The sequence below is a fragment of the Palaemon carinicauda genome, unplaced genomic scaffold (genome assembly GCF_036898095.1).
Source record: "Palaemon carinicauda isolate YSFRI2023 unplaced genomic scaffold, ASM3689809v2 scaffold469, whole genome shotgun sequence".
Classification (NCBI taxonomy): domain Eukaryota; kingdom Metazoa; phylum Arthropoda; class Malacostraca; order Decapoda; family Palaemonidae; genus Palaemon; species Palaemon carinicauda.
In genome coordinates, this window is record NW_027171727.1 from 58,019 (window position 1) to 80,376 (window position 22,358).

At 39.7% G+C, this 22,358-nt stretch overlaps 1 protein-coding gene across 1 annotated transcript in view; it reads right to left on the bottom strand.

Annotated features, from left to right (window-relative positions):
• Positions 1-12,561: 12,561 nt before the first annotated feature.
• Positions 12,562-22,358, bottom strand: part of LOC137636959 (zinc finger protein 845-like) — a 29,713-nt gene continuing 19,916 nt past the window's right edge. The window contains exon 2 of the mRNA XM_068369281.1: positions 12,562-15,178. Coding sequence (XP_068225382.1) covers positions 12,562-14,643 — 2,082 coding nt within the window. The 5' untranslated portion in view covers positions 14,644-15,178. The remainder of the gene's footprint in view (positions 15,179-22,358) is intronic.

Here is a 22,358-nt window from a genome sequence, read left to right on the forward strand (position 1 = left end):
AAAAAAATATGTTAAGAAGATTAATAACATTAAAATAAATATCTCCTATATAAACTATGAAAACTTTAACAACCCAAGGGGAAGAGAAATAAGATAGAATAGTGTGCCCGAATTTACCCTCCAGCTAGTTCTTTGGTTATAAGCAGAAAGTCAAAAATGTTAAGTGTTAGCTGAAAAAATTAATTCGAAATAAGCATTGATTGAATTTCTTGAGATAACTGATTTGTGGTAAAAAATAAATGATATAATAAATATGAGATTAATAATTGATTAATGAGTTTGCAAAGAAATTTTGATGGTGCTTTATTATAATACTTTCATTTGATTTAAAGATTTTTTATTATTCTTATTATTATTATTATTACTATCCAAGCTACAACCCTAATTGGAAAAGCAAGATGCTATAAGCCCAAGGGCTCCAATAGGGAAAAATAGCCCAGTGAGGAAAGGAAATAAGGAAATAAATAAATGAAGAGAACAAATTAACAATAAATCATTCTAAAAAAAAGTAATGTCAAAAGAGATATATCATATATAAACTATTAACAACGTCAAAAACAAATATGTCATATATAAACTATAAAAAGACTCATGTCCGCCTGGTCAACAAAAAAGCATTTGCTCCAACTTTGAACTTTTGAAGTTCTACTGATTCAACTACCCGATTAGGATGATCATTCCACAACTTGGTAACAGCTGGAATAAAACTTCTAGAGAACTGCGTAGTATTGAGTCTTATGATGGAGAAGGCCTGGCTATTAGAATTAACTGCCTGCCTAGTATTACGAACAGGATAGAATTGTCCAGGGAGATGTTGAATAATAATAAATTGTTAGGCTTTGTCTCCAGCAGAAAGCAGAATATGATACACAAATCTGCAATGAATCATAAAGAAATCATCAGGAAACAAAAGTTCCGTTGTGCCATTGAAGACACTGTAAAACTAATATATTATATATCATCATCATCACCTCCACCCACGCTTTTTGACGCCAAGGGCCTCGGTTAGATTTCGCAAGTCGTCTCTATCTTGAGCTTTTAAATCAATACTTCTCCATTCATCATCTCCTACTTCCTGCTTCATAGTCCTCAGTCATGTAGGCCTGGGTCTTCCAACTCTTCAAGTGTCTTATGGAGCGCAGTTCTATATATATATATATATATATATATATATATATATATATATATATATATATATATATATATATATATATATACACCCTTATGCCTATTAACGCAAAGGGCCTCGGTTAGATTTCCCCAGTTGTCTCTATCTTGATCTTTTAGACCAATACTTCTCCATTCATCATCAACTACTTCGAGCTTCATAGTCCTCAGTCATGTATGCCTGGGTCTTCCAACTCTTCTAGTACCTTGTGGAGCCCAGCTTAATATTTGGTGAACTAATCTCTCTTGGGGAATGCAACGAGCATGCCCAAACCATCTCCATCTACCATCATGATCTCATCCACATATAGCACTTGAGTAATCACGCTTATAGTTTCATTTCTAATCCTGTCCTGTCATTTAACTCCCAAATATCTTTCTAAAACAAATAAACTCTCCATGAACAAAGAAAGTTCTTACATTATCTAAACACCAAAAATAAAACAGAAAATAAAAATAGAAAATAAATGCTCCCAGACGTTAAAAAACAAGAAAGCCGAAAAATAAAATTTTTAAAAGGAAAAATATTTTGGTCTTCATTTCCCAAAGGAGTAAATGTAATATTCGAACTTAAAAGAAGGAGAAAATTACAGCTCTTTGGAACTGGTGTTGGGAAAGAATACAACAGCCTTTACTAATGGTTGCTTCTTTTAAGGGGTTTCATTGTAGGTTAAGTTGGAAACTCTTTTGTTTGTACTACATACATACATATATATATATATATATATATATATATATATATATATATATATATATATATATATATATACAGTATATATATATATACATATATATATATATATATATATATATATATATATATATATATATATATATATATATATATATATAGGCCTATATATATATATATATATATATATATATATATATATATATATATATATATATATATATATATATATATATATATATATATAATATATATATATATAATTTATATACATACACACATATATGTAAATAAAAAAACTATTTAAATAGTGTGCCTGAATGTACTCTCATGCAAGGAAACTTACCGAAGACAATGGAAGAAAATAGTACAGAGGCTATGGCACTACCCAAGACTAGAAATCAATGGTTTGATTTTGACGTGTCCTTTTCCTATGTTGTTCCTTTACATATTTTCCACTGACTGCAGTTTCAACCATTGACTCATGGCTTTTGTAACATTTTCTATTTACCTTAAAAGGATTGTTCGTCTCATGTGTTATTCGAAACATTTTCTATTTACCTTAAAAGGCTTGTTCGTCTCATGTGCTTATTCGAAACATTTTCTATTTACATTAAAAGGCTTGTTCGTCTCATGTGCTTATTCGAAACATTTTCTATTTACCTTAAAAGGCTTGTTCGTCTCATGTGCTTATTCGAAACATTTTCTATTTACATTAAAAGGCTTGTTCGTCTCATGAGCTTATTCGAAACATTTTTTATTTACCTTATAAGGCTTGTTCGTCTCGTGTGCTTATTCAAAACATTTTCTATTTACCTTAAAAGGCTTGTTCGTCTCATGTGCTTATTCGAAACATTTTCTATTTACATTAAAAGGCTTGTTCGTCTCATGAGCTTATTCGAAACATTTTCTATTTACCTTATAAGGCTTGTTCGTCTCGTGTGCTTATTCAAAACATTTTCTATTTACCTTAAAAAGGTTTGTTCGTCTCATGTGCTTATTCAAAACATTTTCTATTTACCTTGAAAAGGTTTGTTCGTCTCATGTGTTTATTCAAAACATTTTCTACCTATCTTTGAAAGTTCATAAGTTGAAAGTTGTCATCTAAGTGGACTTATTATGCTCGCTTTAGTACAGTAAGCGATTGGATTGGGTAAGACAACACACAAGACATTGGAGAGAAAGCACCTTTGATTTATTGAATCATAGATGACCCAATGCTAGGCCTGGGAATACACACACTTTCTGTCCTTGAGGGAGCTGGAATGACTACACAGCCTATTGATTGGCCACCACAGGGCCAAGGGGAAGAAAACGCGCCCAAGGACTTGCCGTTATGTTCGCATAGGTAACGAAAGGTAAAGGCAGACTGTTGTTCCCAGATCCAAGCCTCCGACACCTGATACACCGAAAGGCTCTTCTTCAATTGGAAAAACCTCTGCCGTTCCACAATGGATATAAAGTAAAGGTCTTCCAGTCTTGGGGCAGAGTTCTCTTGCTTGAGGGTACACTCGAGCACAATATTCTATCTTATTTTTTTCCTCTTGTTATGTTGAAGTTCTTATAGTTTATATATGAAAGATTTATTTTGGTGTTATTGATCTTAACCTTCTCTTGTAGTTTATTTCCTGATTTCCTTTTTCTCACTGTACTATTTGCCTTGTTGGAGCCCTTGGGCTTACAGCATCGTGCTTTGCCAACTAGGGTTATAGCTTAGCAAGTAATAATGATCATAATAATAATAATACCATCATCTGTGAAAATAAAGAACTAGGAATGAATCAAATTAATAATTTTACCTCAAAAGTTTATCAATGTTAAACATCTATAAAATCTTGTCATTTCAATGCAATATAACTAATTCATATCAAAATATAAAGTGATAATCAACAGACATTTTTATTTATTTCTTTATTATAAAAGTACATATCATTTCAAAATCACAGCCTCTGTTAAATAATAACAGAAATAATAGTAGTTAACTGTTCTTTAGTACTGTAAATCTTAGAAGTCGTTGGTTTTAGTATTAATAAACCAAGCTTCAATAGCAATATTTGAGGTACACAGTATCATATTCCTAATTCCTGATCTGCATTTGAAAATCAGATTGCAACTTTGATTGTAATAATAATATTAATGATAATAATAATAATAATAATAATAATAATAATAATAATAATAATAATAATAATAATAAGAATAAGAATAATAATAATAATACATAAAGTTTAATACAAGATAGCTTACAAATTAAATATTTGCATGAACTTAAACTAATAACTGTCCAGACTGGTAGCTCAATGGTACAGTATACATGAATTGCCAACTGGCACCTAACCACAAATTGACGGGTAAGATATCGCTTTCTCTCCAACAGTAACAAATGAAACTGAACTTGCAGACATGATTAACAGCATATATAGATTAAAAAAAGTTTCAAGGATTTTAAGATATACTGTAATACTAAAAGATGATTTCATACACAAATGTTGATTAGACAAATACAGTATTCATGATCCACTAAGAAAGATATTGGTACTATCTCACTTTTTGATAACACAACAAAAGTTTTATCATATCTAAAACAAGTTTTTAAAACACTGATAGTCTGGTCAAAATTATCATCAATCTCAAGTCTTTAAGTCGTCTTACGGATTAAAATTTAGCCCTTTCAATCTAAACCCTGTTTTACTTTATTCTGCTTTTCTCTTTCTCGTCATTTACCCAGTATGTCTGTTGCAATTGAAACAACATAAATTCAGTCAGATATATAGTAAAAATTGTATTCCCAGCAATGACCAACGTTAAGTATACAGATCTGCACAAGATGACAAAGAAAAATGAAGATTACATGTTAACCCAGACATCATTGAACAGTTCTAACTTTGAAAATTTTTAGCAGCTGTATTATCTAACATAACTTGGATGTAGTGGCAATAGTATTCACAGCAGATACCTCTATACTACCTCCAGCAATTGCCTACAGTACAATCTCAGCTACTCTATCTTCCCAAATAACTTATTATGATTTCAGGCATCTAAAATTTCAAACTGAGTATAGATTCTTTAAAGCAGAGCACCTCTCGTGACAGTTTTTTTTTTTTTTTACATTCAGTATATAGAATTCACTTTAAAACCTTTCCCTTCCCACAATCACTTCATGGCCACTTTCGGGTTGCACATTTTCATTTCCTTCATTTCCATTCCTCATTATACTGCCATTTCTTAAACATTTCCACAATAACAAAATAGTTCATCTACATAAAGCAGTTCCAATGGGACGGTTTTCCTGCACTACTGATAAACAGAAAATGGCTCAGCACTAATCTTTATTGGAGACATTTTATCTCGAGGTCTTCTGGTACTCCTACCACTACCTCCATTCTACAGATCTATTGTTATGGCACAGGTACATGACTAACTGTGTTTTTTTTCAGGGCATACTCTCAAACTTCTCACTGCTCATTCAATTACTATCCTTATATGTTCATGCTTCTCAATTTTTTTTTTTCACAAGAACTACAAATATATCTTTAACCATAACTGCCTCGTGTCGATCTCTACGACCTGATGCCTAACTGAAAATTACAGATTTTGACAACCATTTCAGAATTTTTTTAGTGTTTCCCATACCTTCATAGCATGCTTAAGGGGACCATCTGCCATGGTGTTTTGACATCCAAACTTTCAGAAATCAAAAATCGTTTTATTGCTTATATGTATGCATAAACATCGTACATGCTCTTCAGAAGTTTCAGCTAATTATTTTTACAAATAATGAAGGCATAGGGGTCTTTAAATGATGACGTCATCTTACTGCGTCATCTGCATGACTGAGTTTGACAGAACCGTCTTTGTGGTTTATTTTTTCATATACTGTATATAGCGATTGTTTTCACTTATGTTTCGAAATCTCGTACTTCTGGCAGAAATGGAAGGCACTGATAGAGGACAGGTGAATGAAAACTACGAACTACGAGAACAGCAGCCAGAGTTTCCAGAGACGTATAGAAGTTATAATGCATGTGTTTGTTTACTTACAGTTTGTATGTACATTGTGTTTTCAGAATGTCCTCGGAAACTTTATAGCAAGGCCAATGTTACCTAAAATCATAGAAAGAACAAAAAGTAAGCAGAGAACAAGAAAAAAAGAGCCAAGAAGAGAGAGAAACATGAATAGCGTCATCTGCATGTCTAAGTTTGACAGAATCGTCTTTGTGTGTTCATATTTGCACATACTGTGTATGTATATATATATATATATATATATATATATATATATATATATATATATATATATATATATATATATATATATATATATATATATATATATATATATATATATATATATATATATATATATAGATCAGAGAGAGAGAGAGAGAGAGAGAGAGAGAGAGAGAGATTTTTTCACTGATGTTTCAAAATCTCGTACATCTGGCAGAATTGGAAGGCATTGGTAGAGGGTAGGTGAACGAAATTTACGAACTACGAGAACAGCAGCCAGAGTTTCCAAAGACGTATAGAAGTTATAATACATTTGTTTACTAGCAGTTTGTACGTACATTGTGTTTTCACAATGCCCTCAGGAACTTTATAGCTAGGTCAATGTTACCTAAGGTCATAGAAAGAACAAAAAGTAAGCAGAGAACAAGAAAAAAGAACCAAGAAGAGAGGGAAGCATGAATAAGAGTACAAGGCTGAAACATGCTAACTAAAACACTGGCATCAATGAGAGATCGCTGGCAACTCATGACATCCTTACGCAAAGTGCAACAGTCAACTTAGGGCTTAAATACCTCGTTTTGGGTGCGTTTATGTAGGAATAAACAATAAAAGTTATCATAATAATGTTATCTTGATTTCGTTAAGATACGAAGGGAAAATTTGTTGCAAATCTTTGGGAGCTCATAACTCAAAAACGCTTTGTGACGGGCCGAGTGAGGGTTGTGAACTCAAAGGCAGGATGCAATCAACTGAATACTTTATTAAGGAACACTCTCCTTTATATACAAAACCTCAAGGCAACAGGACATAACATGTTCGAGAGACCGACAATGTTACAGAGCAAAACCGAGACATGATTATTCAGGTTCTTTTTAGTGCGAGGGAAGAGCGCAGATACAAGCATAATATATACAAAATAATTTATGTAGGGTCGTGTGACACACGGTTGGTACATGGCTCCCCCCCTAAAAATGACATACTGTACATGTTAAATAGGGCGCCCTGATCTAGAGAGGCAATCTGTAGACGGGTCATCTGGCAGAAGATAAGCAGGTTTTAGACGATCAATGGAGACCCAGTCTTCTTTGCCCCGAATGTTTAGTAGGAATGCTTTCAGACTGCGTCGGATCACAAGGAAATGGCCCGTGTAAGGGGTCCTTAGTGGTGGCTTGCTAGTGTCGTTGCGCAGGAAGACGTGCGTTGCAGAGTGCAAGTCCGTTGGTATGTGATGCTTCGCTGGGGGCTTGTAAGTCTGGTGGCACGGAGTAAATTTTCCCACGACGTGACGTATGCGCTGGAGATCGTCGGAGGAGGTTGTAGAAGGAAAATATTCGGCAGGGACGACCAACGGGTCGCCATACACCATTTCAGCTGCCGAGACGTCGAGGGCGTCTTTAGGAGTGGTCCTTAGTCCAAGGAGGACCCAGGGAAGCTGAGTAAACCAGTTGCAATCCTTGCAGCGGGACATCAAAGCTGCTTTGAGGGTGCGATGAAAACGTTCAACCATTCCATTGGCAGAGGGGTTGTAGGCCGTTGCCTGATGTAGGGTGATGCCCAGGAGATTCGCTAATGGCGTCCACAATTGAGAGGTGAAAGTGGTTCCCCTGTCAGAAGTAATATGCTCAGCGATACCGAATCTTGAAATCCATCCAGAGAGTAAGGCAGATGTACATGAGGCGGACCTTGCAGTTTCCATGGGAATGGCTTCAGGCCAACGAGTGGAGCGGTCGATAACGGTAAACAGGTAACGATGTCCTTGTGATGTGGGTAGGGGGCCTACGACGTCGACGTGAATGTGTGCGAAACGACGCTGAGGTTGAAGAAAAGTGCCCACTCCTGAATCCGTGTGTCGATGTACTTTGGAAGTTTGGTAAGAAGTACAGGCGCGGACCCAATCCTTAGCATCCTTAGAAATGCCGTGCCAAATGAACTTTGCCTTCAGCAGCTGTGCAGTAGAACGGCGTAAGGGATGTGAAAGGCCGTGAATGAAATCAAACAGCTGTCGGCGCATGGGAGCAGGAATCCAAGGTCGCGGTCTACCAGTACTGACGTCACAGAGGAGGGTGGTGTTGGAGTCTTCGAGGGGAAAGTCTTCCCAACGGAGGGACGTGCAGGGTGTCCTACAAGCTCGATACTCTGGATCCTGTCGTTGGGCTTCAGCCAGGGCGTTGTAATCCAATCCCACTTGAACGGCAGCCAAGGTGTTTCTTGACAGGGCATCGGCAACGGGATTCATTTTCCCAGGGACGTATTGAAGGGTGCAATTGTATTCAGCCACGGCGGAGAGATGTCGGCGTTGACGGGCGGACCAGGCGTCAGACTGTTGAGTGAAGGCATGCACCAGAGGCATGTGGTCTGTGCGAATGACGAAGGGCGTACCTTCTAAGAAATGGCGAAAGTGACGGAAAGCGAAGTGCACCGCCAGCAATTCTCGATCGAAGGTAGAATAACCCGATTCTGCCTTGGACAGTTTTCTGCTGAAGAAGGTCAATGGGCGGGGCGAGCCTTTGACCACCTGCTCGAGTACTGCACCAATAGCGACGTCGCTGGCATCGGTGGAGAAAAGGAGAGGGGCGTGTGGGATAGGAAAAGTGAGAGCCGCAGCAGTTGATAGGGCCTTCTTTGCATTGCAGAAGGCTGCTTCTTGAAGGGGACCCCACTTCAGGTCCTTTGGCTTGCCCTTGAGGGAGGCGTAGAGGGGAGCAAGAGTGGCGGCAATGGCTGGCAGAAAACGGTGATAATAGTTGATCATGCCAAAGAATTCCTGCGGAGCTTTGACGGTCGAGGGCGCGGGGAAGTTCTGAACGGCTGCTACCTTCTCAGGGAGGGGATGGACTCCTTCAAGAGTGATACGGTGCCCTAAGAACAACACTTCGTTGGCGCCAAAGGTACACTTGTCGTACCGGACTACAAGGCCGTTTTGTTGCAGGCGGTCGAGCACGATACGCAGGTGACGGAGGTGTTCCTCTTTTGAGGAGGAGAACGCAAGTATGTCGTCCACATAACATACACAGAAAGGGAGGTCCCCTAAGATGCCATCCATGAGACGTTGAAACGTTGCCCCAGGATTGCGAAGGCCAAAACAGGGGTAATTGAAGGTGTACCAAACGGAGTGGTGATGGCGGTCTTGGGGATGTCTTCTGGGTTCATAGGCACCTGATAATACCCCTTCAGGAGGTCGAGCGTAGAGAAAACCTTCGCTTTGTGCAGGTAGAGGTCACGTCGGCAATGTTTGGGAGGGGGTAGTGATCCGGTTCTGTTTGCATGTTCAGGCGCCTGTAATCCCCGCACGGAAGGAGGGACCGTCTTTCTTCGGAACGATGTGTAAGGGTGACGACCATGGGCTGGAGGCCTTTTGGCAAAGGCCCATTTCCTCCATTTCGGCGAACGTCTGTTTGGCGGCTGCCAATCGTTCCGGTGCCAGACGTCTGAATTTTGCGAAGACTGGGGGTCCCGTCGTCTTGATATGGTGATAAATACCGTGCTTGGCAGGAACCGTGGGCGTTTGGCGAAGTTCTGGACGGAAAACTTCCGGGTACGACGTGAGGAGGTGGGTGTAGGCATCCGTGGGTGCGCTGATGTGGAGAGCGAGGTTAGAGGGGGCGGGTTGAAGAGGTGTCGACAAGTACGAGTCTGCGTTGACCAATCGTCGGTGGGCGACATCGACCAGAAGGTGGAAATGAGAGGAAATCCGCACCGAGGATTAGCATTGTGACGTCAGCAACGAGAAACTTCCAATTGAATTTACCATTTCCGAACGATAATGTGAGGTTCTCGTAACCGTATGTGGGTATCGCAGATCCGTTGGCAGCTACCAAGCGGACGTCGGCAGATGTAGACAGACTACGTCGTGCCTTGAAGAGTTTCCTTGGCAAAAGAGAACGACAAGCACCCGTGTCTACCAAAAATCGCATGCCCGTTCCTGCATCCTGTAAAAAGAAAAGATTAGAAACACGGGAGGCCACCGCCACAAGCGATGGCCTACTTACACGTCTTTTGGCCAATGACAATCCTTGGCACTTTTCTTTGCGGTTGCCCCGAATCTGAAGTGGTAGTAGCAAAACTGCGGCGGATGGGAGGTAGTAAGTGGCTGTAGAAGTCGTTCGTTGGGGCGCGAGCGATTGGTGGGTGGTGGGCGGCTTTGTCGCTGCTTCGGCACGTCACGGGGTAGGCGTGTATGTCCTACGGCATTCATGTCAGCTTCGGTTGACGTTGAATAGGCATCCTCTTCGTCAGGGGTGGAGGCGTTGATGGAGGTCTTGAAGTGGCTGTCCATAAGGGAGTCGGCTTTGGTCATCAAGTCCTTTATGGGTAAACTATCGACATCAGGTATGGCAGCGCGTACAGGTTCGGGTAAACGGCGTATCCAAAGGGCACGAAGTAGGTTCACCTCACGAGGAGAGCCGTCTGCGGCAGGTTGAAGGCGAGCGATACTGGTCATTTCCCTGAGGGCAAGCGAAGCCCTTTGGTCCCCCAACGGTTGTTGCGAGAACTGAAAAAGCTTTGCTATATGGGCGGCTGGCGACGGCGAGTACTGCTGCAGAAGGTATGTTTTGAGGGCGTCATACGCTATTGGGGTGTCTCCTTGTTCACAAAGCCAGTCGGATATTTCTGGGAAGGTGTCCTCGGGTATCGCCGCAAGAACATAATCCGCTTTGGTGGTTGAGCGAGTCACGCCCGTTACGAAACTGGACTTCTGCGCGCTGAAACCAAGCAAACGCCTCTCCGCTGGCAAACGATGAAAGTTTGAATGGAGCGGCCGCAGCACCAACTGCCGTAGAGTCCGCCATAATACCAACGATGAAGGGGCGAGGGGGTGGGGGTGGAAGGCGGTGGGAGCGAGTCGACTTCCGGGGTCACCAATGTGACGGGCCGAGAGAGGGTTGTGAACTCAAAGGCAGGATGCAATCAACTGAGTACTTTATCAAGGAACACTCTCCTTTATATACAAAACCTCAAGGCCACAGGACATAACATGTTCGAGAGACAGACAATGTTACAGAGCAAAACCGGAGACATGATTATTCAGGTTCTTTTTAGTGCTAGGGAAGAGCGCAGATACAAGCATAACATATACAAAATAATTTATGTACGATCGTGTGACACACGGTTGGTACAACTTATTCACACTTAGGTACATTTTTCTTACTTATTTATTGTTCGATTTTAGAGAGAAAGATTCCATGGAAAAGAGGAATAAAAATCCCATAATTCTGTTAGCCGGAATTTTTATTTTATTTTCACTTTCTTTTTCACAATTATTTTGCGTCTAGACGAGAAAAAAAAATAAAAATTCATAAAAAAAGGAAAATCAAAATTCCGTCTCACAGAATTGTTCGGTTTATAAATTAGTTTTCATGGTATGTTTCAATACAATTGGTGTCATATTAGTGGAGAAAATTGTACCTAGTTTTTTTTAAATCATGATTTTTGCTAAGAAAAAAATCAGTTTGTGATCAAATGACTGGAAATTTTTATATCATGAAGTAAGATTTTTACTCTCACCTCTCTGGTATAATCTCTTCTTTTATTAAGTTTTTGTAAGAAATAGCAAGCTTATAGAAGACAGACTCTCCTGCCTTATCAAGTTACTTTTACACATGGTCTGCAAATTTTTTCCATTATTTATATTTCTAATAGTCTCTATAAAGAAACTCTTCAACTGATGTTTTCTATAGGTCCCAGTATTACTCTAATGTCCTTCAACTCATTTCAGTCTCTTCATTCAGATTTATGCCCTGCCTCTACCATACACACTTTTCTTTGTATTACAAACATTTAATTTCTCTATTGCACTTTCATCTTTCATAAAATTAATCCCCCTCTTTATGTCAGTTCAAAATATGTCATTCAACCTTAAGTATAAAATACAAAATTAAATCCACATTACGCCATTTCACTCGACATTACGTCTATTTCTACGGCGTAAAATAACGATGAAGTGTACAGTACTGATTTTCACACGGAAGCTTATTACAACAGGTACTATTCCGTGTTCAGTATAAGTACAGTGAGCATACAAGTCGCTAGATGGGGAAAATCTGACCTACATCATAAATCGAATCGCATCGTGTTTCTTGGAACCAATGATTGACATAGAGCTGGATATAACTGTGCTATGCTCTACATGAGTGAATATATCGACAATCATAATTCATGAAAAGTTACCTTATACGGCAAACAATCCAACCTATGTCGAAAATCAACTTACTTCGGGTTCCTTGGAACCAATTATTGACGTAGGCGAGGTACTGTATTAGTGTGCTGCCCTCTACACGAGTGAATAGATCAACAAACTAAACTCATAACTCCCTGAGATTTCTACATTGTATTACATCAATATTTTTGTACTCTTGAAGTCAAAACTGTAATCTGTTACGAGTTTGAAAGCACCAACTTACTGCATAAGCGTTTCAAAAGATTTACCTTTACTTGAATGCATAAAGAAGTACTGTACTGTATTACTGTAATCATCATTCAATCTGTCGCAAACCATGGTTTCTCAAGTGACGAACAAGAGCACTGGAACTTCGGAAACTCTTTTCGCAATGATTACATGAATTATTCTCGCTAACATTACCTGTTCTCTTATCTCCACAAGTATTTTTTTCATGTGCATTCTTCTCACATAAATTTTTGGAGTCTCCCATGTTAACATTAGTATCTTGATTACACATGGTCTTCCCTCGCAAGAGCTTTTTCTTTCCAGTAACTTTACACTCACAATTTTTCAAGTGACTTTCCAGAGCACTCTTTTTGACAAACGTTGCACGGCATCTCGTGCAAGCCAACAAATCTTTTTCAGAGTGGTTTTTCAGATGACGAGCTAGGTTGCCACGTTTTGAAAAGCTCTCTTCACAGACCGAACAGGTAAAGTGTTTTTCTCGCTTGTGACTATTCACATGAATGACAAAATGGGCCTTACTGTCAAATACCCTGTCACACTCGCTGCAAGAAAATGCACTATAGCCCGGAATGTCCGTCTTCAAGTGATGCACCAAGTGGGTCTTTTGTATGAACGTCTTTTCGCACTGGGAGCACGAAAAGCCGTATTTCCCAGAATGGGTCTTCTCGTGCCTTCTGAGATTGCTACTTTTGTTAAAATTAGCTCCACAAACAGAGCAATGAAATGGCCTGTGGTCCATATGAATTCTCATGTGCTGAGCAAAGGACTTAGTTGAAACCAACTGAGCACATTCTGTGCACGTTTTTAATTTCTTTTTTGAGTTGTGGTTTGAAATGTGACGCCGGAGATTAACTTCGTACAAGAATGACTTTTCGCAGAGATGGCACTCGAAGCTCTTGTCCCCTCCGTGACTTTCGAGGTGGGACATCAGGTTGACCTTTTGAATGTACTCTTTACTGCATACGGTGCAATGGAATCTCTTCTTTCCAATGTGCATTCTCATGTGACCTGCAAGATATTTTCTCTTGGTGAATTTCTTGTCGCAGATTGAACACACAAAGGGCTTTTCGTGGGAGTGAATGGACATGTGGTTGTTGAGAGTGCTTTTCAAATAAAATCTCTTACTACAAACCTTACAGGGGTAAGATCGTTCGCCCGTATGTGTCCTGAGGTGGCTGATTAGATAGGCCTTGTTGCGAAATATCTGTGAACACACATTGCATGCATACTGCACGTTCCTATGACGTTCCATGTGAACGTGAAGCTTGCATGCCGAGGGAAAATCTTCCCCGCAGATGAGACAGGGGAATGTTTCCGAAAAAGTATGAACCTTCATATGGTCAAAGAGGGTTTCCCTCCCAGGAAAAGTCCTTCGACACACGCCGCACCTGGAATTTCCATCGGTGTGAGTCATCATGTGACGCATTAGGTAATTCCTCAGCGAATATTTTTTCCTGCAGATGCTACACGTGAAGGACTTTCCCTGGCAGTGAATTTTCTCGTGATCGCTGAGCAATGCCCTCGAAGAAAATCTCTCATTACACACAGAACATATGTACTGTATTCTCATCTGAGACAGAAAGTCATTGTTCCTAGATATACCCATTGAGCAAATATTGCTGGAGATCTTCTCATCGTCATGGACTCTGATGACGTGTTCATAGAGGGCATCTTTCTGTTCAAACTCTTCGTCGCACAAAGGGCACTCGTACGAGGCTCGACCATGTTGAACCTTCGGTGGCTCCTCCAAAGCACAGTGCGAAAATGCACTATTTGGTCTGGCCAATGACTTGTCTGTTATATTGATAATGACAATACTGCTGGAATCCTCAAGAGGAACACTTTCAGACACTTCTAACTCTATGCCCAGATTATCTGAACAGCAGTCATACGTGGACCGAAGACCCAGGCTCTGCGAAAGAAACCCACATGGAAAAACCTTCCCTGTAGTACGATTTATATCGTGGTAGTCCGAATATCTTCGAACATCAAGTTTTTCCTTACATTTTTGGCAAGAAAAGGATTTCTCAGCTGTGTGGATATCAAAGTGACAACCATCTTCACCTGACTGTACAACACCTTTACCATTGGATTCATAAGCTGATGTTCCAATCTGGTCGGAAATCGCCAAATAACTGATGCCAGACATATTATATTAATTTACTATTAAAGTACAGTACATGACACAGCACTGCAGTACTAAATTTCTCTCGCAAACAAACACATCATAATGAAACGTTAGTGCTTCTTGGGCATGTAGGATACAAACCACAGTAAATAAAATTACATCACTATAACTCAATCATTATAGCTGACAATACACTTCTGTATTACTACCAAATTCCAAAAAAATAAACACTTCAGTAAATCAAATTCATGAAAAAGCATTTGTAAATTACTAAAAATACAAATGACTGTATAATGTAATGATTAATTACCCAACTAATTCCATCACCTGATTACAAGAGAAGAAGTGAACAGCCAAATACCGGCATATTTCGTCAAATCTTGAGTGACGCCGATTCCGGAAAACGTCTTGATTGGAGCTGTATGATGAGACGCCACTTCGGCGACTTTATACGTTTCCCCGACTCTCTGCATATCGGGCCTTACCACTTCAATTGAACAGAGTATTTAACAACAGCTAGTACCGAAACACATCTTCGTTCATCGTACCATTATACCTGGATAAAGAAAAAATAATGTGTGCAGCGTTAAAAACATTAAAGTATTCCAAAATTCTATTTGGTCTATGAGTAGATATACAGTAGGCTCTCAACCTACAAACATTAGACTTATAAACATCAAGTTACAAACACAAATCAAACTGAAAATAACAACAATAACATAAAGAAATACTGTAATAAAACAATATATCATTAAATACGGTAAGAAAAACATTTGTAATGACCTGAAATATATTTCAGAAAACCTGACTATTTGATGAGCGCATCTTACCGTAGAAGGGCAAGCACAAGCATGTGGCACACACAACCAGGAGGGAGGCAAATTACTGTAGAAGCAATCCAATGGGAACATTAACTAGTGAGAACAAGCAAAGTGGTGAGAGTGACGAGTGAGTTCCACGAGCAAGCTCTAGCCAAACAGTGTCAAAAATTGAGAATTTGCTTTCGCACGGACAGGATAATGCACACAAATGAGGGACAGGCACACATAGACAAGTATCCAGAATCAGGCAAGTCTGAAAGCAATGTGTCTCATAAAGACTGTAAGATCCCGTTCATCTCTGCATTGAGAAGGGCAACCATGGAGAGCAGCCGTGAGCTTGCACGAGCACTGGGGCACTGGTGAGCACGTGCTGGGGGTTTGTACACAAACATGTGAGGAGTGCACACCTATTCATAAGTCTTCTAAGTCTTCTTCGGCCATAGAGGGGAAAACGGAGATGGAGCCCTTACATTACTATTACTATTATTTGCTAAGCTACAACCCTACTTGGAAAAGCAGGATGCTATAAGCCCAAGGGCTCCAACAGGGAAAATAGCTGAGAGGGGAAAGGCAGTAAGGAAATAAACTACGAGAAATAATGAACAATATAAAATATATTGAGAACATTAACAAGATTAAAATAGATCTTCCATTTATGCACTAAAAAGTTAAAAAAAAAAAAGCAAGAGGGAGAGAAATAAGATAGAAAAGCATGCCCAAGTGTATCCTGAAGCAAGAGAACTCTACCCCAAGAGAGTGGAAGATCATGGTATAGAGGCTATGGCACTATCCAAGATTAGAGAACAATGGTTTGATTTTGGAGTGTTCTTCTCCTAGAAGAAGTGCTTACCAGAGCTAAAAAGTCTCTTCTACCCTTACTATGAGGAAAGTAGCCACGACCAATTATAGTGCAGTAGTTAACCTCTTGAGTAAAGAAGAATTGTTTGGTAATCTAGTGCTGTCGAGTGTATGAGGACAGAGGAGAATGTGGAAAGAATAAGCCAGACTATTCGGTTTATGTGTAGACAAAGAAAAAATCAGCCATAACCAGAGAGATGGATCCAATGTAGTACTCTCTGGCCAGTAGTTAAAAGGATCTAATAACTCTCTAGTGGTAGTATCCCAACTAGAAAAAGGGGGAAGAGACGAAGGCGAGGCAAAAGGGGAGGAAGTCTTGAGGTTCTCCTACTGTGGCTTTCATGCTAATGGCAACAATACTACTACAAGGAAAGACATCCCAAGAACTCTATGAGGAGACAGCACCGCCAAGAGATACGTCGCTAGCGAATTTTAGATGAGACAACGCAGACTAGAAGGGCAGCGATTCTCCTCTTCAACTGGATATCCCCATACATTCCTTACTCTTTGCAAGGGAATAAATAGCAACAGTAATAGTAATGCTGAAAAATATCCCTTACACACAATGAACAGACAACAATTATCTAAATAGCCACTCGACGGCTCCGTAAGTCTGTACTCTTGGGAGTAAATACCCGATTCTCGCGCCAAAGTCTTGAATGATCAAATGCCACCGAGTTCGTTTGGGGCTGTGGCTGAAGCCTTTAAAGAAGTTGGTGAGTGGTTTATGATCAGTAAGAACCTTAACGGGATAACCGTATATTATGAACTTAAAATGCACTAGTGAATTAACAATAGCTAGCCCTTCCTTGTCCTGAAAACAAAGAAGAGCTTAGTGGCCTGTTGGTTGAGCGAAGCTTCCCAACCGCCCAGCAATAACTACCGCCACATCGTTAAAATCTACGCTGCAATCATTCTCCTACTAAAGGACGAGGGTTTCTATTCGTGCAAGAACAACTGTATCGAGGTATAAATTTCATTCCATTTTCTCCTTTGAAAAAATTCATAAATATAAGATGGCAATTTATGAGTCTGAATAAAAGAAATCGTTAGGCTATTATCATTGTGCAAACATTTAAGGGTATGATGTTAGTACACCAACAGATTACTGTACTGAAAATATAAGACTTTCTTGTATCATCCATAACCATTAAAACAAAATGTAGCAACAATTGTACTGTACTGTATTCTTTGAATACTTTTATATACAATATTGCAATACACTGCATAACAATTTCTCTTCACTTATCATATGGGAACAAAGCTAATTCATATCCAATACTCTTCAGTCAGAGCTACCAAAATACCACACGTCCTGAAACGTATTATACCCTTTTATCTTCATTGTTCATTACTTCTTGTTTAGTTTATTTATCGCCTTATTTCCTTTCCTCACTAGGCTACTTTTCCCTGTTGGAGCCCTTATGCTTATAGCATCATGCTTTTCCACCTAGGGTTGTAGCTTAGCTAATAAAAATAATAATAATAACATTAATCGTTTAGTTTATTTATTGCCTTATTTCCTTTCCTCACTGGGCTACTTTTCCCTGCTGGAGCCCTTATGCTTATAGCATCATGCTTTTCCACCTAGGGTTGTAGCTTAGCTAATAAGAATAATAATAACAATAATCGTTTAGTTTATTTATCGCCTTATTTCCTTTCTTCACTGGGCTACTTTTCCCTGTTGGAGCCCTTATGCTTATAGCATCATGCTTTTCCACCTAGGGTTGTAGCTTAGCTAATAATAATAATAATAATAATAATAATAATAATAATAATAATAGACCATCCTGCTCATGATGAAACATGACCTTTAGCATCTGACCACTATGTTATTTTCATACAACTGGAGTTTTGGATTCCAAATCAGGTAGGACCTGGTTTTCTAGGTTACATTTAGTATCAATGTCTCCTTGTAATTAAGTGCCCCACTTCTTTATATAAAGGCTAAGAGGGCTTTAGAGTAAGTTTGGGATCCGTCTCAAGTTAGGCTAGGGAAAAAGTTATAATGTATCTCTGGGACGGGGGGGGGGGGGGGGCACTCTGTCATTTTCTCTTTCCATAGACTGACTAAATCCATAGAGGATTCATTGGCTAAATTCACAATGATAGTCAGTTCCTTGTGATGTGCATTGCCTATCTAACTAAGGCAAGTAACCCTTGCAAGTCCATACAAATTCCAGCAAGATCATCCAGCGGGCATCAGTAGTAAAAGCCGAAAAGACATCTTGTTTATCGCCTTAATCCCAATCCATCACCCGGCTGCCAGCAACTTCCTCGAAAAATTATCATGTATCCCAGTACACTTAATTTAATTTTCGACTTTCCATGCTTTTTTACATTCTTTTACAATTGTTAAGTCATACATAAATGCAAAATTGCCATATATTCTTTTCAGCAGGTTCTCTTTAGTTCTAAAATGAATCACTGACAGGCTGTTGCTTTAGAATATAAATACACTTTGACATCAGAATTCACATTAGCATAAAAAAATTCAGCTGATTAACTCCCTTCAACACTCGAGATAGTGAAATCATTGACAAGATTAGCTAAAAAAACTATGGTAATTTCAACAGCAAATAAACCGAAAACCCGTTAGACCGTATATTTTTTAGAAATCTAATAGTTTTTGCTCTGCCGTGCGCTCACTTCACTCACGGAAAAAAAGAATAAGCTCCTATGTACTAGATAGCGGTACATGCTGAGCTGTGCACGCTATCCCTTGATTATTTCTTAGATAATTAAGTTTTTATTTGTAGTGAAAATAAGTGTAATTTTCGAAGAAAACACGTTTTACTATAGGAAAACCTGTTTTTTAGTAGAAAAGCTTTTTCCGTACTTAACTATAATAAAAACAAACCTGTTACCCAAAGCAGTATTAGACATCCTTAATGAAATAAAAGGATCAGCTGGCATAATAATTTCATGGACCAAAGTAGCCTTCTACGGCTATACCTCAGCGAGCCATTACATGTTGACTAGGTCTTGACGTTGAGTCAATTTTTGTTTAGAAAATACTAAAATAAATAGATGTATATAATTTTTTTCCCATTCTTTAAAAGTTTACATTTATTAGAAATCTTTAAAAATATTATTATCAAAAGTTTTATTCCATTAAAAATGATGCGAAGCTGATTAATGGGTTAGATTATCTCCGCAGTTTCCCGAAGAGTTAATTTGTCCGAAGTCTTTTTACATTTTGGAAACAATCAACAACTTAAAATGAGGCAAGACACTGATGGAGAATGGCCTCATTATCATCAAGGCAATAGCCTGTCACCATTAATCATAGAGCTGGATTAGAAAACGGATTTTGAGCGAAGCGAAAAATCTATTTTTGGGTGAGATAGCCATGGCGTCCTGATGGAAGGTTCCTTTTTGGTAGCTTCCTTGGGTATATAACTACTAAGATATTCCCAGAGAATTTAACCACAGGTTATCACAGAATTAAAACTTCTGGAGCGAGTATCCCAAAGGTTTCCCTTTAGGACATCGTATATCAACAGGGGACGCATGTCTGAACGCGCCACATAGCTATCTACACCCCGAACAGAGTTAAGGCTTCGGTGTGTAAGGGCTGAGAATAGCTGGGAGCCGTTCCATAGCTAATCTCATTCGTGGCTACTACTGATACTCGAGACGTAAGCAAACGGGCGCCATTGCTCAAATGACGTCACGTCCGTCTTTATCCTGAAGCCAGTTGCTTGCCCATCGCCATGATACAGTAGAACAGGGTGGGATCTAAAACTGGACGAAGTAGCAGGGAGGGTCCATCAGGACGCCATGGCTATCTCACCCAAAAATAGATTTTTCGCTTCGCTCAAAATCCGTTTTTTGGGCTCAAGCCATGGCGTCCTGATGGAAGAATACCAGAGAATCAATGTATCGTGGTAGATTTTCCCCTAATAGTAAGTGCCAAGGCATTGACAAAACAGCATAGTAATCTTTGATAAAGAACCATAGGGAAGAAGCATCCTGCCCCCCTTGGCAGTGAAGTTCCCATGGGCCATGCCGACGTCAAAGTGGTATTGAAGGGCTATTCATCCTGATAGAAGAACTTGAAGAACTTGGAGATGAAGCCGAATGTTTGGTATTTGTATAGGAACATTCTGAAAATCAGACCAGTGGTGGTTGGGCACTGTGTATTGAGAATGATGATTCATCTCCCGGGTATTAAAAGTAAGTATTCGTGTTGGAACATTACATAATCAGAGTGAATATAAATTAAGATTTAGTATCTTAATTTCTTCATAACCATAAGGAAAAAGGGGGATAATAAAACTATGACAGGCATGTATTTCATAGTAAGTAGGAGCTGATTGAGACGCACAGGTAATAAAATAGAAATTTTATTTCACAAATGCAGAAATTAAATAATTTACAGCAGAAAGTAAAATTCTTTTACAGTAATTATAATGTACATAGTAATAAAGACTTGCTCTTGAATCTGAAAAGGAATTTCAAGTTTATTAGTAGGTACTCGTTCTCGAGGAACGCAAGTCTTTGATAAAACACAACATACTCAGGGCATGCGGCACTTGTGTGACAACTATGACATTTCACCTGGGATAAGAACAGTTATAAAAGCACTAAGTGTTTTCGACATCACTATGTATCGCTCGAGGGTCAACATAGGCACCCGAAGAGTTAGAGTCCCAAGTAACTCACTGTTCTACGCAGAGTTAGGTGCAGGTTTCATAACACTACCTGCGGCTACCACAAAATGTTTGACTTCGTGCACTTGTTTCACATAATGTCTAAAGAAAACTCGCGAGGACTTCCAACCCGTGAAGTTTTTAAGGCTTTCAAAGTCCATACTCTGAAAGAAATTCAGAGATGATGCCACTTTTCTAGGATCATGACCAGCGGGTGTACTGTTAGGATCCGCTCTGCGAATGAAGTAGGTGATTTTCGCTCTTAATTGTTTCAGTGACAGGTCGCTGCCCGATGTTTCTCCTTTGAAGAGTTGGCCTCCACCAAAGTTTGAAGTTCTGCGAAGATAGACCTTGAGGCTCTCTACTGGACATAGAGAGGCATCCTCCTTCAGGGGGCATATTCTCCAAGGGCCCCATCTTTTGGTGGGTAATTCATTTTTGGCGAGAAACGTCGGATCAGGGGAGAGGGTAACTTCTCCTGTATCGGTAAACAGGATGTGTCCATCTTCTCTTGATAATGCCACTATTTCGCTGACTCGAGCTCCTGAAGCGAGAGCAAAGAGAAATATAACTTTCTGAGTCAGATCCTTGAGAGGGCATGAATCATTGTCCAAGTTGGAGGCAAAATGGAGCACCTTGTCTAGTGACCAGGAGATCGGTTTCGGTGGGGGTGCTGGGCGTAGGCGAGCACATGCTTTCGGTAGTTTGTTGAAGATGTCGCTAGACAGATCAATTTGGAAAGCATATAGAATTGGTCTGGTCAAGGCCGATTTGCAGGTTGATATCATATTGGCTGCTAATCCCTGTCCATGAAGGTGAATAAAGAAGGACATGCAGAAATCAATCGTGATTTCTTTAGGATTTTTTGTCTTGACGAAGGAGACCCATTTCCTCCATGATGATTCATATTGCCGTCTTGTGGATTCGGTCTTGTATTCCTCTAGGAAGTCCAGACATTTCTTCGAGATCCCAAACCTCTTCTTTGCGGCTAGGGAGAGAAAATCATGAGATGAAGGTCCTTGATTTTCGATGATGAAGCGAAGACAGTCGACTTCTGTACTTATTGAGAGAGAACTGGGCCCGGGAGAGGGATCAGCTTGGGCTGCAGCTCCAGGACCAGGGGGTACCAGTTGCTCCGAGGCCACTTGGGAGCCACTAGGGCCGCTGTCCCTTTGAAGGTTCTCAGTTTGGAGAGGACTTTCAACAGAAGGTTGGTGGGGGGGAACAGGTAGATCTTGGACCATCTGTTCCAATCCAGTGACATGGCATCCACTGCTTCTGCTTTGGGGTCCTCGTACGGGGCCACATACCGAGGAAGTTGATTGTTGTCGCTCGTTGCAAAGAGATCTATCTGAAGTTCTGGGACTTGGTGAGAGATGAAGAAGAACGATCTTGCGTCTAG